We start from the raw sequence: 17,961 nt of genomic DNA, 5'->3' as shown, positions 1-17,961 counted from the left end.
ATTGTCCATAATTGTTAGGTCTAAAATACATTTTTATAAACTACTTTAACAATAAATGAAAAATACGAAAATGTGAGACAATTTTTGTACTTTATGTTTCTATTAAATGGACATTTATACAAAAACTATAGCTGATACTTTTACGGGTGCTTTTTGCATTTTTTCTCACACTTTGAAAGATACTATAGGCCAAATAGCGTTTATTTTCGTAAGGCCATTTGGTCACAATTCAAGAATAAAGTTTTCAAAATGACAATTTTTGTTCTACATGCTGTTACACCCAGAAAAAAGTGACCCCTTCTTTAAGTTAAAATGAACTCATTGTGAAGAAAGTTGAACTTCGTATAGCGCCAAAGACATTTTTATTTGTTTGAACGATGTGATTTTCGTAGAAATTAGGAATAATGCATTCCATATATTAGTTAACATTTTCCTATATTTATATACCACTATACTACAGAATGAAAAAATTTAACTAATTTGAATTCATATATGGAATGATTTTATTGAAATTTTTTCATTCATTTCGACAAATCTTACACATTTGTGGTAAAACTTTTACTTCATAATTAGAACTGCTTACCTTCGTTTTTAAATACAATTTTATTTATTTCTATAAGCAATGTTATCTTCAATAAAAGACATGTTTTATTAATATATTGAATATATTTATTAAGAATCAACAGCATCGAATCTCTTTGAAATATTAATTTATTATTCCACTATTTCCAATTTCCGTGTGATATTATCAACTGTAAAACACACTTTTTCTTCTTCTTGTACTTTTCACTTTTAATAAGTTGCTGCCTAACGATTTTGTCCTCCTTTTACAATTTCAATACCTACAAATATAAAAAATCATAAAACATTTTTGTTGCAAAAGGTTAGCGTCACTGAATATTACCTGAATTGAAGATTCCAAAATGAAGTCAAATGAAAGGGTTGTTATTCTGCTGGTGTTTTCTTTCTTTATACACTATCACGAACATTGATAGATTTATTTAAAAAAACGAAAATTTTTCTCACTAATTTAAAATAACAAATATTTTATATATTTTATTTGTTATTTATTATATTATTTTACCATATTATTTTTTAACAATCTCTCCGCATACCAAAACAACGCGATTCCAACTAAAAAACAACCGACGCGCAAATATATCGATTACACCCACGCGCAAACACATCGATTACGATGACAGGTATCGATTACAGGTAGACAATAGAAATGTAGGAAAATTTCTTATATTCTAACAAGTGTGTTTCCTTAAGTTTTGAAAGGATTGCATACTTCTTAGTACGAATGAACTAAAATATTTTTCTATGCCAAGTGTTGTTCGTATGTATGAAAAACTTTCTATTATAAAGGAAGTAGCAATTATCATTTTATAAGAAATTTTACTAATTTTGAGGAAACTTGGTTTTAGTTCGGTTTTTGTTTATTTTTACGAATGCTTTGTTATCGGTGAATAAAATTTTCTTTTTCAGTAGTAAATTCTTATACCCAGCGAAGAAAATAGTATGAGTAAAATTCCATGCCTTATTCTAGTTAATGAACTAATCCTAACTGCTTACAGTTTAGGATTTTTTTACTGAAACGAGTAAATTTTATTATTTTTCACAAAAATTTACCTTAATGGAAATAAAATGGATAAACTATATTGATGAAAATTTTTTCCTTTAGTTTCGAAGGCACTTTTTTCTGGGTGTGTATATAAAATATTGGGATTTAACTTAATTTATGGTAAATCTTCATTAGTGGCACATAGGGTCTGTTGTTGAAACCGATAACATCACAAACTCTGAGTATTCGTGAAGAAATATCGCTAAAGTGCTCTGCGTTCTCCGATTTTACAATCGAAATTCTTCATCGATATAGGAATATACAGAATTGTCCAGTAAACTTAGTGGGGGAATGTTTCACAAGTATGCTACAAAACAAACGGAAAATGGTTAATAAATTTAACAAATATATATTTTTATTGTTTCGTATTTATTTCAATTGATAAACTATTTTAGTAGTCTTTAAATTTTTTTACCTTAGATGAAATGCTCTTTTGTGTTCTACCAAAATTTATGTTCTTTTATACCCTATAGAGAAAATTTTAAATATTTTTACTGCTTGTATGTACTAACCATTAGGGTTTCTGTAATTTTGGCGTCTCCCCACCCCCACCCATAAAAGTAGTAATATGTATACTATCCACACCGACATAGGATGCTTTAGCAATTTATACGGAAATATTACAGAGTAAATTACCACCAGTAAGATTTAAGGGTACTTTCGTTTCGATTTGCTTTTGCAACACTAATTAATCACTTTATGAAAACACTTCTTCGCCACACATATAACTGGAACATGCACCAATCCACTTACCCACCAATCACTAATAGCCCACGAACACCATATCCACAATACTTCAGCACTTTTCGAGACAAAAATTTTCAAATTATTTCATCCGTTATATTCTTTCTTTTAATCTTTTGAACATCTTTATTTAGTTAGTCTCCTTATACTTTTCCTTTTTTTAACCAAGCTATTTAGTGAATGACATAAATACACTTTTCCGTTGTCTAAAATGAGTTCTATTGAATTTTGTTTTACTTTTTAAGTTTCAGTGCGTATTATTAATTTGTATAAGTTTGACGTTTCGAAGAAACTTGTGAGGCTTTGAAATACTAATATCTGTGCTTTTTCTCTTTTTCCCTTAAACCAACCTTTCGTATGTCCTATGAATCCTTCACGAATCCCCTTTAGACGTCTTGCCGATGAAGATGATGAATTGTCGGAAGTACAACCGGACGCAGTACCACCTGAAGTTAGAGAATGGTTGGCTTCCACATTTACAAGACAGCTGGCAACGACACGCAAGAAAACCGATGAGAAGCCGAAATTCCGTTCAGTGGCACATGCTATACGAGCGGGTATTTTTGTGGATCGTATTTATCGGCGGGTATCGAGTACAGCGTTGATGACATTTCCGACAGAAGTAGTCAAAGTCCTCAAGGTAAGACAAGTCCAAGTCCCAAAACCGAGTGTTCACCTCTAGCGGAAACATCGTTTGCATATCGATAAATTAAATAGTGGATAACATCATTATCCGAATAATAATAGAGATTAATCTCCTTCGTTAGAGGCTCACTCGAATTTAGAATAAATCAATTTGCTTACTAATTCCACGTCTTTCTTTATGATTAGAGTTTGGATGATTGGTGCTTTGATGTTTTTGCATTGGCTGAGGCAGCCAATGGCCAACCGGTCAAATACATTGGCTATGATTTGCTCAATCGTTATGGTATTATACACAAATTCAAGATTGCTCCTGCAACTCTGGAAACATTTTTGAACCGCATTGAGGAGGGCTATTGCCGCTATCGCAATCCATATCATAATAATTTGCATGCTGCGGATGTTACCCAAACTGTCCATCATATGCTGTGCCAAACGGGCCTAATGAATTGGCTGACCGATCTCGAAATCTATGCCACCCTTTTGGCAGCCCTCATACACGATTACGAACACACCGGCACTACAAACAATTTCCATGTGATGTCCGGCTCAGAAACGGCTTTGTTGTACAACGATCGTGCCGTCTTGGAGAATCATCATATAAGTGCCGCATTTCGTTTGCTGAAGGATGATGACTGCAATGTACTATCGAATCTGTCACGTGAAGAATATCGAGAACTGCGTACTCTCATTATTGATATGGTGCTCTCGACAGACATGTCCTTCCACTTTCAGCAATTGAAAAATATGAAAAATCTGCTCACCTTAAACGAGGCTACTGTCGATAAGTCGAAAGCTTTAGCCTTGGTTCTGCATTGTTGTGACATCTCGCATCCTGCCAAACGGTGGAATCTTCATCATCGCTGGACGATGTTATTGTTGGAGGAATTCTTCCGTCAGGGTGACTTGGAGCGAGAATTGGGACTACCGTTCAGTCCATTGTGTGATAGGAATAACACATTGGTGGCTGAATCACAGATTGGTTTTATTGACTTCATTGTGGATCCTAGTATGTCTGTTATGGCGGATATGCTGGAGCATGTTTTGGCCCCCATAGCGCCCATGTGCAAAAATGTAAATGCTAGTATAGACGCCGGCGATGTACCTGTGGATGGGCCCACGGCGGGCAGTGCAAGTCGAAGTAGTTTGAAGAATCGTTCTACCTGCGAAGCAATCACAGAAGACAATGAAAATAAAAGTTCAGAGGATAACAAAACCACCACCCAGACGACAGTAGCCCAAAGTTCTGGCGGTGGCAACTCCAATTCAACTGCGGCAGCTACAGCATTTAAGCAAAAGTTTACAATTCGCAAACCTTGGGTTGCCTGTCTAACCGACAATAAGAAGATTTGGAAGGAACAAGCAATCAAAGGTAGGATTTGTTCAATCTTAATCCTTCCCGATATAATTTGTATGCTATGTAGCGTAAAGAAATCGTATTATGTTAGTTGATCAAGCACTAGGTAAGGAACGGACACATAATGGACTTTGATTTATTGTTGAGAATAGAAGTCTTGCGAAAAAGATCAGAATGTTAAGTTCGTACCCCCAAGAATAAATGTCTACGGGAAATTTTCTTACAGCCAATTTCTCATATCCGAAGTGAAATGCAATAAACAGCTGATTTTCCTTTATAAATTCAGCTGGGCATCCTAGTCGAACGAAAGCATTCGTTTCGGATATTGGAAATTAGCTGTTAATATCGATAAGATAGTTTTATTGTGAGTTTAGAGAGAAACTATAATTCTGGCTAGCGCTATCACAATAGACCAAGTGTGTAAATAAACCAGTGTTGCCAGGTTAGGGGTTCCCCCCCAAATGTAGGGGATTTTTGCACGTTTAGGGGGATTTTTAGGGGTAACATTTATTTAGGGGGATTTTTGGGGGTAAAAAAATATCTTATGGCGTTTTCTTTTCTTGTAAAAAATGCGCACTTTTTGTGCATTTGCCCGGAAAATGTACTTTTTAGGTTCTTTTCTAAAAAAACAGGCAAAAGTGGAAAAGGCTTCGAATTCTGTTGTGAAAATAGTGCCACGCATAGAGGCAAATTACGGGCATTTTCATCACTGCCAACAAACGAGAGTGCTGCGATTGCCCTGTTTCCTTCTTTGAATTCTTTTCTGCCCCTGAACTGATAGCATTTGTTTAGGTTGCTGGTAACATTTTAAAAATGCGCATTCTGTACAGACGAAATGACGGCAAAGCAATTTTTTCAGAAAAGAAAACACCATTAGACCTCATAAAGTGGAGCAAATTTCAACCAAATTTGGAACAATTCTGACCGAGGTGCAATGGTTCAGCGCTGGATTATCCCACCTCATTAATGTTGGCGACATTTGTGAGTGTTTCAAAACTTCTCTAATGCGCTTTACAGACTAAAGGATGATACGGTCAAAATTTGGTCAGGGGAAAACGCGTGATTGATTATTTAAACAATCAAATTAAATTTCTTTCAATTAGTATAAAATTCAGGAAAAATATACAGTTAGGCTTTCGCTTTTCCAAATCCGAATTGCCGGGCCTCACGCTTGACACCTGCCATCAGATTTTGTACAGCCACCTTGTCCACCTTCTTCGCCGCAGAAAGCCAGTTTGCCTTGAACTGCTGCTCGTCCTTAGCAGTTTTTTTGGTCTTCTTTAGGTTCCGCTTGACAATAGGCCAGTATTTCTCAATTGGGCGGAACTCTGGCGTGTTGGGAGGGTTCTTGTCCTTGGGAACCACCTGCACGTTGTTGGCGGCGTACCACTCCATGGCCTTTTTACCGTAATGATGCCAAATCCGGTCAAAACAGTACGGAACAACCGTGTTTCTTCAGGAAAGGCAGCAGACGTTTATTCAAACACTCTTTCACGTAAATTTCTTGGTTGACAGTCCCGGAAGCTATGAAAATGCTGCTTTTCAAGCAACAGGTACAGATGGCTTGCCAAACCAGATATTTCTTTGCGAACTTTGACAGTTTTATGTGCTTGAAAATATCTGCTACCTTTCCCCTTCCTTTTGCCTCCTGTCCCGGAAGCTGCTTGTAGTCGGCTTTGACGTAGGTTTCGTCGTCCATTACCACGCAGTCAAACTTCGTCAGCATCGTCGTGTACAGCCTCCGGGATCGCGCTTTGGCCGTCGTATTTTTTTATCATCGCGATTTGGAGTCACTACCTTCTTGTAAGTCGATAGTCCGGTTCGTTTTTTTGGCTCGATGCACGGTTGTAGACGATACACCCAGCTTATTTGCGGCATCTCGGAGAGAGAGTTTAGGGGTTCGCTTGAAACTACCGGCAACTCTCTTTGTCGTCTCAGCGGCTTCCGGTTTTCGATTTCCCCCCGATCCAGACTTCCTGGCTGTCGACAGACGTTCCCCAAACTCTTTAATTACATTTGTAACAGTTGATTTGGCAACTTTTAGCGATTTTGCCAGCTTTGCGTGCGAGTAGCTCGGATTTTCGCGATGCGCGAGCAAAATTTTGATACGCTGCTCTTCTTGCTTGGACGGCATTTTGACAACTGAAGAGTGAATTTCAAAATCAAAATAGGAGCAACATTCTACACACACACACCTTCAAAATGAGGGGTGTTCAGGTTTTTTAAATGCAAAATTGAAAGAAATACGTCAAGTTTATATTGACCAAATTTTGACCGTATCACCCTTTATCAGTTATTCCGGACGACAGTGTATCGATCCGACACACTGTAAGATTCTTTACAAACACCGACATTCCGTCCGGAATAACTGATAGTCTGTAAAGCGCATAAGTGGTTTCACTACAATGTGGAACGCCGTTCGGACTCGGCTAAAAAAAGAGGTCCCTTGTCATTGAGCTTAGCATGGATTCGGGCAGCACTTAGTGATAAGAGAGAAGTTCACCACTGTGGTATCACAATGGACTGAATAGTCTAAGTGAGCCTGATACATTGGGCTGCCACCTAACCTATGGGTTGAAAAAACTCTAGACCAATTTTTTATTTCTTAATATTTGGGGGGAAGATTCAAAAATCACCTGGCAACAATGAAATAAACCATGAACATAAAGAAGGAATACAGCAAAATGTTATTTTTGATTTTTTGTTATTTGAGTGCTTGGTAGAATTCTTGGAATTTTGGTAGAGTTTTCAAAATGTTCCCCTCCAACGAAGAGGTACTTCAATTTCTCTTCTATAAAATCTATTTTTGGCCCATTCCATTTGTATCCCTACTGTAATTTTAGGAATTTTCTAATGGAATATTAAGTCAAAAACTTTGAAAATCTTAATTTTTGTGTTAGATCAGTTTAATCGAACTTTAATATATTCCCTCTGGTGACTTCTCCCTTTTTTAGGTATTGGTAACTGTCCTTTGTTGGCCCAATGTTAAGATACATTTACAAACTCCGTACATTTATAATTCAATGAATAAATAATGATAATATTAAATTTTCATAATATTAAATTTTAAGATATTAAGACAGAATTATAGATTTTTTAAATTATAAAAACTCAAAATCAGTTTTTTTTTTTAAGTTTGATCGACAATTCTAAAAGCGAGAGACAACCGCGATCGATAAACCATAATTACATTTTATGTTTAAGATATATATACATATTTATTTAATATTACAAAAATTGTTTATTTTTGCTTTTTAGATGCAGAAGCCAGAGCAGCGGCAGCTGCATTGGAAGAAGCTGATAAGCAACCAGAGAATTAAAAGAATATCTCTTTAAGTCGATAAACTAATCAGAACAACAAAAACGTCCTTCGTATGAACTTCTCAGAGTAGCATACAAAAACCTATTTGGATGAATAAGCTCAAATATAATACAAAAAAAATATATATATGCATACAAAAAGAAAAACAAACAAAATACAAAAATGTATTTCTCATCAACAAACCGCATACACAATCACAAGAAAGGACCTACCGGAAGGAGTGCAGGCCATAGAGCACTAAGTTGATGTTGATGAACATTTTCTTACATGAGTAATAATTGCTTTAAGAACTTACATCTATTGTATTGTACTTAATAAGTGATCCGAAACAAAAGAAAAAGAAAAAAAAAACACACAAAATAAAGGAAAACAATATTGTATGTACTTGGAAAAGGAATCTTATTCACTACAAGACAAAGAACAAAAAACACCACATTAATACGCTTGACTTTGGAAAAAAAAAAGAATATTTTCAAAAACAAATTATTCTTGTATGTTTTTATTTCAGATTATTTGTAAATACTAAAAATAATAATAATAATAAAATTCTCCGTACATAAATGTAAATCTACTCAAAAATGATAATAATGCTAATGTTATGCCTATATATGTATAATATAGAACGTATCGAAAAACTCGTTTTGAAATTCGCCGATAATACAGTGTAAACAGAAGTACATTGGCGATAACAACAAGACCCAAACAAAAGGCAGATTGGAAACGTGCTGGTTTTCATAAATATATTGTTATCAAATGAATAGAGTTGACAGGAAAATGAGGTAGAAGGTGAGCATAAGGAATTCATTATTAAGTTTGCTACAATTCTATAATCGCAAATGTCGTGAACTTTAAGTTCCATATTATGTTTGTTAACAAAACTCATAAATTAACAAACAAGTATAAAAATAAAGACATCCTTAGTTTTGTTAAATCTCTTCAAAATCGAAATTTAATATCATTTTCGCTGAAGCCCGCTCGATAATTATGCAGGATCCACAATTCTGCAAATTCACCTTATTGAAACCAAATACGATTTCTTCGATACGCTCTAATGTACACATCTACATTTGGACCATGGTTACGTACCTCCAACAATTGTTGATACAGGTAATACGCAATCACAACCACGGGTTGTGTATATTTACACAGAGGTGATGAGGTGACCTTAGAGCTAAGCTTTGAAGTTTAGAATTCCCTTGAGAGTACATAATTCTTTTTCCCACCTACAATTGTTTTACACATACAGTAATTATGTAAAATTTCTTTTACAATTTCACATGTTAAGCCGCTTACAGCGAACCAATATGGATTGGAAAGAGAAAATCAGCCTGGTATTAAAAATATTAAAAGGGAAACAACAAATTGATATGCGTATCAATATTATTTCATGCGAAAATTTTAAAGTTGCATGAACGTGTGAACGTTTTATATATTCAGTATAAAAGCTTTTATTGGCCAAATGAGAGCTTCTTATCCCAGATATTCGGAGACTCGACATACATATCTCATCTCCTAGCAATATGTATTAAGGTTGAGTTACATATCATGCGTTAATTCGTGCGTTGATGGAAGGGTTAATTTTTTTCAGTTTGAAGCACTCTAACAAAAGTGTTGCTTTGAAAGAGAAAATTCAACTGTTCAATCACCTGACGCATTAACGCATGGTATGTAACTCAGCCTTTATTATTCCCATAATGCGTACAAATATTTGACAATCATAATAAACAAAAACTATGAAAATTCTTCAAATTCTTATGAATTTTTGCTCGATAGCCTTGACATTAAAATTAAACAACAATCAGACTTAATTCTGTGGGTGTAATCAAACGCTATCACATCTATGGGATAGATCTACAGAAGAGTTCGGTTATACCAACCTCAAAGGTTCATGCTATGAAATTTTCATATGCTTTTTTAAATATCTGACAATTGCTTCTAATCGATTTTTTAAATTTGTCGGCACTTCTTAGAATCCCCATCGCGTCGATAACAGACGTATACGATATCTAAATCTAATAAAAGCACCGTCACTATTGAGAAGAAAAAGAAAGAGGAACTTTACTATGCGTCTATTTTGTAACCTGGGTATGGTTACAAATAGGGCATTTCAAGTGTACTCATATAAGATTACATAAAATTGTGGCTTTTAGAACACATTACATTTAATAATTCTCAATTGATTTACAAAATACCACAGATCACTTAGATTGTTGCTATCGCTGCAAAGTCCACAACAGCTATTATATTTTTCCTAGTGACTCTGATGTGCCAGCGACTGGCACATAGATTTAGCTTCACGGTTGACGATTGTTATGGTGTCATTTAAGAGTCTAAGAATAGCAAGGCAACATCAAACTTTGAACTACTAGCTATATTGGAATTAACACTGATGATATTTTTGGCTTATTTAAACTATTAGATTAAGAAATATTTATATATTTTTTTAATTCATTTACAAATTCCGATAAACTGTTTATTAAAAACCCCAGTTTGCTTCTACGTATTCTTATGCTGGCCTAACCGTAAATCCATATATTTGGCGCTGTTTTATTTTACCAAGAGCATGAATGGGTTTTATTACGAAATCGAACGGAAATTTCTCATTTATGCACATACTGTTCTCGTTGCGATAGAATCAAACTTCAAAATAATTAGTTACCGCTTTCCAGAGCCTCGCTTTAGGTCTCCCACATCTCCTATATATATAATTAAACATATGTTAAACCTTTGTACCAAAGTCAATAAAATTACAAATGTACAATTATAATACTATATAGACATATGGCAAACTAGTACCAGAAGGATTAGTAACAGACACGAGAAAAGTTGTTGAGAAAAAAACCAGATGTACCTAAATGTTATGTTAGCAATTAATCACCAGTTGTATATATTTTTAATGATTTAGAAGATCTACATTCGAACAATATTTTCAATCTCCTTAGCTCTCTATCTCTATACATACTATGTACTAAAATTTATTTCTCAATTTTTGTTTTATTGTAACAAATGTAATGGAAAACTCTATTTGCTAAGACATTTATTAAGCCTGTAATATTTAATACAAAACTATTTACTATACTATAATGGAATGAATATAGTTTAATGAACAAATGTTATTTTTATACAAACACATGAAATGCTTCGGTTGAAAGATATGTATTTTTGTTAATATATCACAGATTAAGTTGATCTTTTATTTCTTGTTATAAACTCAATTGAGAATACACTCAAGAAAGTGTTAAAAAATATTAAAAACGTTTTTCAAAATGTCTGATAGCGGGACCAGTCTTTTAAGGTTTACCATTGCTCTGAAACTTGAGAATTATGTGGATGTGGAAGAAAGCAATCTCCCACCCATCCAATTCCTCCTCTAGCATTATTTTGATATAGCCAAGTGTTTCGCGGGACGAAATCACCACAAACGTAATTCTATTTTTAATTTAGGCAATAGTTAAAGGAGAGTAATTTATGTATAGACATTCGATTCAAATCGAACCCACCCATTAAAAAATGGAGCCACAAAAGTCGACAGCAGTGGTCCTCAAAATTATTTGTTTTTGTTTTCGTCATAAACATAATTTCATTAGATTGTATCTCTCTTCATTTGGAATCAGAGCAATGGTAAATGTACTTAGCAGTAAGGTACCATAATATCAGCTGAACATTGGGATCATAGCTTTATTAAGGTAGTAATGAAACAAACACGAAGATATAAACAATATTGAAACACACAAAATATTCTATATATATATGTACTACTTAACAAAAAAAAAAACAAAAACATTATAAACATAATAAAAAATCATCAATAAAAAGTAAACCAAATAATGGAAGCAACTAAAAAACAAATAGTTATATTAAAATCAAACAAGAAACACTGCACTCAATTCAAACATCCAAATAATCAATCAACCAATAGTAAACCACAAGGACCCTTCTAAAAGGTCTGGCAATATAGTTTTCTTTGTCAACTTTTTAGGATAATTGTAAGGCTAGTCAAAAATACTGGATGATACAAATTGTATTAATAATTTCAATTTATGTTCACCATAACTCTACCAGTTACTTCAAAGGTTTCTCTTATGTTAAATATGGATTTTGTTTGTTTCGCCATAAAACTTATATCAGTACACTGAAAAAACTGTACTGATATAAGTCATTTTATTTCTGGCTCATTTAGATTTCTCTCTTCTGTGCAACCCGATACCTTTTTTATGGACCTCTTTTTAATAAGCGAGACCTAACAGCGTTTCATACCACCACTTGGATAAGCTTCGAACACAAGGAAATTTCACCAGCATTACTGTAGGGGGATAAACCACAACTAATTATAAATAATAAATGTTCTTGGGTAATATCTCTTTCCATCTTGGACATCTGTTTGACACCATCACAGCCAGAGAGTCATCTAAATGAACGAAAAGACGATATAAAGACACTAGATCCTCTATGGAACGAAAAAGACAGAAGCCTTTGGTGCAAAAAATTGCAAAATTGCTATTCGTCTCCCCTGTTATGGTAAGAATGGATAAATATTTACCCAAAACGAAAAATTGTAAATTAGTATGTTATCTTCTTTTCAAACGATTAAGTCGAAAAAAGATGAAAATTTTGTTATTTTCAGCTTTAACAAACTTCACATGTGTGAAGGTAACGGCTGACAGCCCGTTATTTTAGAATCACCTAGACTATTCAGTCCGTAGCGATACCACAGGTGACACACTTGATTCTTGAGTGTTGCCTCCTCCTTCTGATAGATGAAACCATTTGGAGAAGCTTCAAAACACTTGGAAAAGTCACTAGCAATATTGAGAGAGATAAACCACCCAAAGAAATTTGTTAGTAGGGACAGCAGAAAAGTCTGCTAAAACAGCAGAAAGTCTGCTGAAAAAAGGGACAGCAGTCACTGTTTGCTGAAATAGCAAACATTTTCTGCTATTTTTGAAGCTCGATTACACTAAAACATGTTTTATTTTGTCTAAAACAAATAAAAATGTCAACTTAGAGGCTATCCTAACATAATTAAACCAATATTTTATGAATATCTATAGTACTTGACCAGAAATCTGAATATTTATCGAATTGAGGCATAACAGCAAACAAAATACTTGCTGATCGTATTTAGGAGCTTGTAAGTATATTACACTGAAAAACTATACCAAACACTACTTTTGGTTCTTAAATATGCTTTGGGGAAAAATTTATAACCTAAAAATTTTATAAATTGTTGTTCATTTGGCCTTGAAGTACAAAAATATAACAGCAGGCATCGACTGCTGTTTTTAGTAGACTTTTTTCTATGAGTGTAGTAATGTATCGCCATTAGAGAATAAGAACAGAAATCTCTTAATATAAAAGAAATTTAAATGCTGTAAAACAACAGCAGTTATTTGTAGGGATTTTCCAATTATTTTAAATATACTACATCTCACATTACTTTATATAAAATTTTTTTAAATCCATTTAAACCAATATTTGATATTTCGAGGTTAGACAAGATCAGACTCAGTTTGTTGATCTAGCAGAGAGATATCCCCTTTTCAGTAAATTTGTTGGTGTTTCGGGAAATTTTTAAATGTCATTACTAATAGTTTTCTAAAAATCTACCTAATACAAGCGATCGAAAACTGATTTGTCGAAAGTAGACTTTTACCCCCATCTCAAAGTCGATAAGTTGGCTTTTCAAAAAATATTAAAAAGTCTCCAAATTTACTTCAGCTACATTAAAGCTCAAAATCTTAAAGCATTGAGAGATTTTTTTCACATCCAATCTTATAATTTTTATAACTACACGCAAAGAAAAAATACTTTCCTCTGGAACGAAATTATGAAGTATGAAGTATTTTCGTTTAAGGTGGGTACTAAGTTCGAGTTTAGCCGCTAAAATCGCTAAAGTGAAAACTAAATCAGTAAGAAAAAGGCATAAAATTATACATATTTGTTGCAAATTTTTTCATAACTTGATGGGGAAAAGACCAAAGCAAATATTCACATAGTTTGTATTCCTTAAAATAGATTATTAAAGATAAGTAATCGTGAAAAAATGACGATTTTAGCGGCTAAACTCGAACTTAATACCCACCTTTAGAGCAAATGATTCCGAATTTATGATAAGCCGTTCAACGATTTTCCCCCAAATTTTTAACGTCAAAAGGTGGGTATTAAGTTCGAGTTTAGCCACTAAAATCGTATTTTTTTCACTAAAGGTGGGTATTAAGTTCGAGTTTATCCGCTAAAAACGTCAATTTTTCACGGTTACTTTTCCTTAATAATCCATTTTAAGGCCGGTACTCTGTTCGGTTTTCGCGTTGAAACTCCATACAAAACCAAAAAATGCGAAAAATTTGCGAAATTTTTTCCATTTGTGATACTTTGTTTTTTCGTGTTGAAAAACTGACGTTTATAGCACGGCGCCATTTGCAATGTGAATTAAGAAATAATTTATTTATTAAAAACTATTTGTGCGGGTTTATAAATCAAACACGGACCATATTTTTGTTCCGAAACTATACAAAGGATCAAAGGAATAGCAGATCAATTGCCCAAGGAAAAATAAAATGCTATTTTGTAAAAACAAGCAACACAACCAACTTAATCCAATATCGCTCCCTGTAAAATAGCGCTCCAAGCTACCTAAAAAAACGCCGCTTTCTATGTGCGAAATAATGGTTTCCATAAAAATTTTTCGCAAGAATGAACATAGTACCGGCCTTTAAGGAATACAAACTTTGTGAAAATTTGCTTTGGGCTTTTCCCCATCAAGTTATAATAAAATTTGCAACAAATATGTATAATTTCATGCATTTTTCTTACTGATTTAGTTTTCACTTTAGCGATTTTAGCGGCTAAACTCGAACTTAATACTCACCTTAAAGTGAAAATTTAATCAGTAAAACAAGGTATAAAATTATACATATTTGTTGCAGATTTCATTATAACTTGATGGGGAATAGCCCAAAGCAAATTTTCACAAAGTTTGTATTCCTTAAAATGGATTATTAAAGAAAAGTAATCGTGGAAAAATTATGATTTTAGCGGCTAAACTCGAACTTAATATCCATCTTTAAGGTGGGCTTTTCCCCATCAAGTTATAATAAAATTTGCAACAAATATGTATAATTTCATGCATTTTCTTACTGATTTAGTTTTCACTTTAGCGATTTTAGCGGCTAAACTCGAACTTAGTACTCACCTTTAGCCGCTAAAATCGTCATTTTTTTTTTAAGGAATACAAACTTTGTGAAAATTTGCTTTGGGCAATTCCCCATCAAGTTATAATAAAATTTTCAACAAATATGTATAATATTATGCCTTTTTTACTGATTTAGTTTTCACTTTAAGGTAGGTACTAAGTTCGAGTTTAGACGCTAAAATCGTCATTTTTTCACGATTATTTTTCTCTAATAATCCATTTTAAGGAATATAAATTTTGTGAAAATTTGCTTTGGGTTATTCCCCATCAAGTTATAATGAAATCTGCGACAAATATGTATAATTTTATAAGGTTTTTTACTCATTTAGTTTTCACTTTAGTGAAAATTAGCGGCTAAACTCGAACTTAATACCCACCTAAAATAAAAATTGGCTTATCTAGGTTAGGTTAGGTTAGGTTATGTGGCAGCCCGATGTATCAGGCTCACTTAGACTATTCAGTCCATTGTGTTACCACATTGGTGAACTTCTCTCTTATCACTGAGTGCTGCCCGATTCCATGTTAAACTCAATGACAAGGGACCTCCTTTTTATAGCCGAGTCCGAACGGCGTTCCACATTCCAGTGAAACCACTTAGAGAAGCTTTGAAACCCTCAGAAATGTCACCAGCATTACTGAGGTGGGATAATCCACCGCTGAAAAACTTTTTGGTGTTCGGTCGTAGCAGGAATCGAACCCACGACCTTGTGTATGCAAGGCGGGCATGCTAACCATTGCACCACGGTGGCTCCTTATCTAAAATTTGGCTTATCTAAAATTTCGTTCCTCCGGAAAGAAAACTCTTCTTTCAGTGTATCCATATGAAAATAGGTGGTACATTCTCCGCACCCAGCGAAGTAATATGATTACCCAAAACATGTTTCAAGAGCAAAATGTTATTTTTGGATGGTGAACATGGAACATGTTTGTAGCAACCATGTTATTTTCTCAAAAGTATGTATCTGATTTTGGCAACCATGTATAATTTTTCTGGGAAGACAATCATCATAAATCAAATTCCTTCTCAGGTGTGGCCTTGTTACCATGACCATGCTAGTGAATTAAATTCACGAAAATTATGGAGAGTAGAACACACAGACTGTGGAATTGATTGTCTGAGTTATCTGGACTTTATTAGTTTCGAATTATTGCATATTTCCAGGGCGAATTTAATTAATTTTCGTTGAAAATTGATATAACTCTTCCCGGAAATCTTTTTATCAAATCCACATTTATTGACTTGTCCTATGAATATATTTTTCTGTTTCTATGCACTCAGTGCCTCTAAGACTGTGAAATTGAATAATAATATTAATATAAACACATATAAAAATATTACATACACTGAACACAAGCAAGTATGCTCTTAATAAATTTATGAAACAATTTGAAAAGTTACTCTTGTTGATTTGTTTTTCTAAGTGTATCCGTTTCTTTAAACAAACTGAAATTTAAAGTTTCTTAATCTTTTTGGCGCATATCGTTTGATCATATGTTTAAGCAAATAAAAAATAAATAGTAATATAAAAAATAAAATTCTGCTGCAATAAAAATATTTGTTATTACATAAAATATGAAAAAAAAAAACAGAACAAGTGGAACCGTGTGTAGTTTTAGTAGAGATCTATTAGTTGAAAATATAAGCTTAGTTTAAATAAAAAGAGCTGTTGCAACAAATTAATTAATGAAACAAAAACAAAAACTACTAACACATAAATTAATAAAATACTGGATTTAAAATACATTGAAAAGAAAGCAATCATTTAAAATTAGTTGGTTTATGAGTAACAAAACAAGGAAACAAATTCAAAACTTATATATATACTGGATTAAATACTTACATGCAAACATAATTATATACAAAATCATACATAAGCAAATTAACTATAAAATGTAGTGAAAAAACAAAAACTAGAAACATCTGAATATTTCATTGCACTTGAAAATAAATGCAAAAAATATTAGAAATTCAAATAAGAATTTTTGTTGACTATGTAAAAAATAATTTATTCTTGCCCTATAACATTTTTAATACTAATTTAGAAAAAACAGCTAATAATTCGATATGAGTTGATATTTCTTCAATGAATAGAACTTCGCCATACCCAAGCAACAACCAGAAAACAATTGTATATTAATAAGAACTTACTAAAACGTATATTTATTTAGAAATCAACACAACACTACTTTAAAACACTTACTAACTAATAAAAGAAAAACTATGATAATCCATACAACCATTGAAATCTAACAAGATAAACAACAAAAATTAATAAGTAAAAGACATTTATTATCCATATATTTAATATATACACATTATAAATAACTTTAAAGAGCGATGAGTAAATAAAAATAAAAATAAATACCAGATTCATCAGTGAAGTTTTATTATTATAGTTAAAATTGCAAAATTTCATTGTAACTAATTGTTTGAAAGCAAGGCAGCGTACACTCATAGAAAAAGTCTGCTAAAACAGCAGTCGATGTGACTGCTTTTCTTTCTTTGGGTGTACTAAAAGTTAATCAAAAATGTTGACTAGTGTTAGTACAGTAAATAAAACTACACTCATAGAAAAAAGTCTGCTAAAAACAACAGTCGATGTCTGCTGTTATATTTTTGTACTTCAGGGCCAAGTGAACTACAATTTATAAAATTTTTAAGTTAAAAATTTTCCCCAAAGCATATTAAAGAACCAAAAGTAGTTTTTGGTATATTTTTGCACTGTAATATACCTACAATCTCTTAAATACGATCAGCAAACATTTTGTTTGCTGTTATGCCTCAATTCGATAAATATTAAGATTTTTGGTCAAATACTATAGATATCCATAAAATATTGTTTTAATTATGTTAGGATAGCTCCTAAGTTGACATTTTATTTGTTTTAGCCAAAATAAAACATGTTTTAGTGTAATCGAGCTTAAAAAATAGCAGGACATGTTTGCTATTTCAGCAAACAGTGACTGCTGTCCCTTTTTCAGCAGACTTTCTGCTGTTTTAGCAGACTTTTCTGCTGTCCCTACTAACAAATTTCTTTGGGTGTAAGTTATTTCATATCTACTTTAAAATTTCGTTGGTT

At 33.0% G+C, this 17,961-nt stretch overlaps 1 protein-coding gene across 3 annotated transcripts in view; it reads left to right on the top strand.

Annotated features, from left to right (window-relative positions):
• Pde1c (Phosphodiesterase 1c) overlaps nt 1-17,255 on the top strand; it is a 143,751-nt gene extending 126,496 nt beyond the window's left edge. For all 3 annotated transcript variants that reach the window (XM_075297932.1, XM_075297930.1, XM_075297931.1), the window contains 3 exons: nt 2,759-3,008; nt 3,200-4,382; nt 7,626-17,255. In XM_075297932.1, the coding sequence (XP_075154047.1) occupies nt 2,759-3,008; nt 3,200-4,382; nt 7,626-7,687 (1,495 nt within the window). In that variant the 3' untranslated portion in view covers nt 7,688-17,255. The remainder of the gene's footprint in view (nt 1-2,758; nt 3,009-3,199; nt 4,383-7,625) is intronic.
• Nucleotides 17,256-17,961: the final 706 nt, after the last annotated feature.

Source organism: Haematobia irritans, chromosome 2 (assembly GCF_050003625.1).
Source record: "Haematobia irritans isolate KBUSLIRL chromosome 2, ASM5000362v1, whole genome shotgun sequence".
NCBI classification, from domain to species: Eukaryota; Metazoa; Arthropoda; class Insecta; order Diptera; family Muscidae; genus Haematobia; species Haematobia irritans.
Note: the sequence above shows the minus strand (reverse complement) of the source record. Positions and strands in the feature narration are given on the sequence as shown.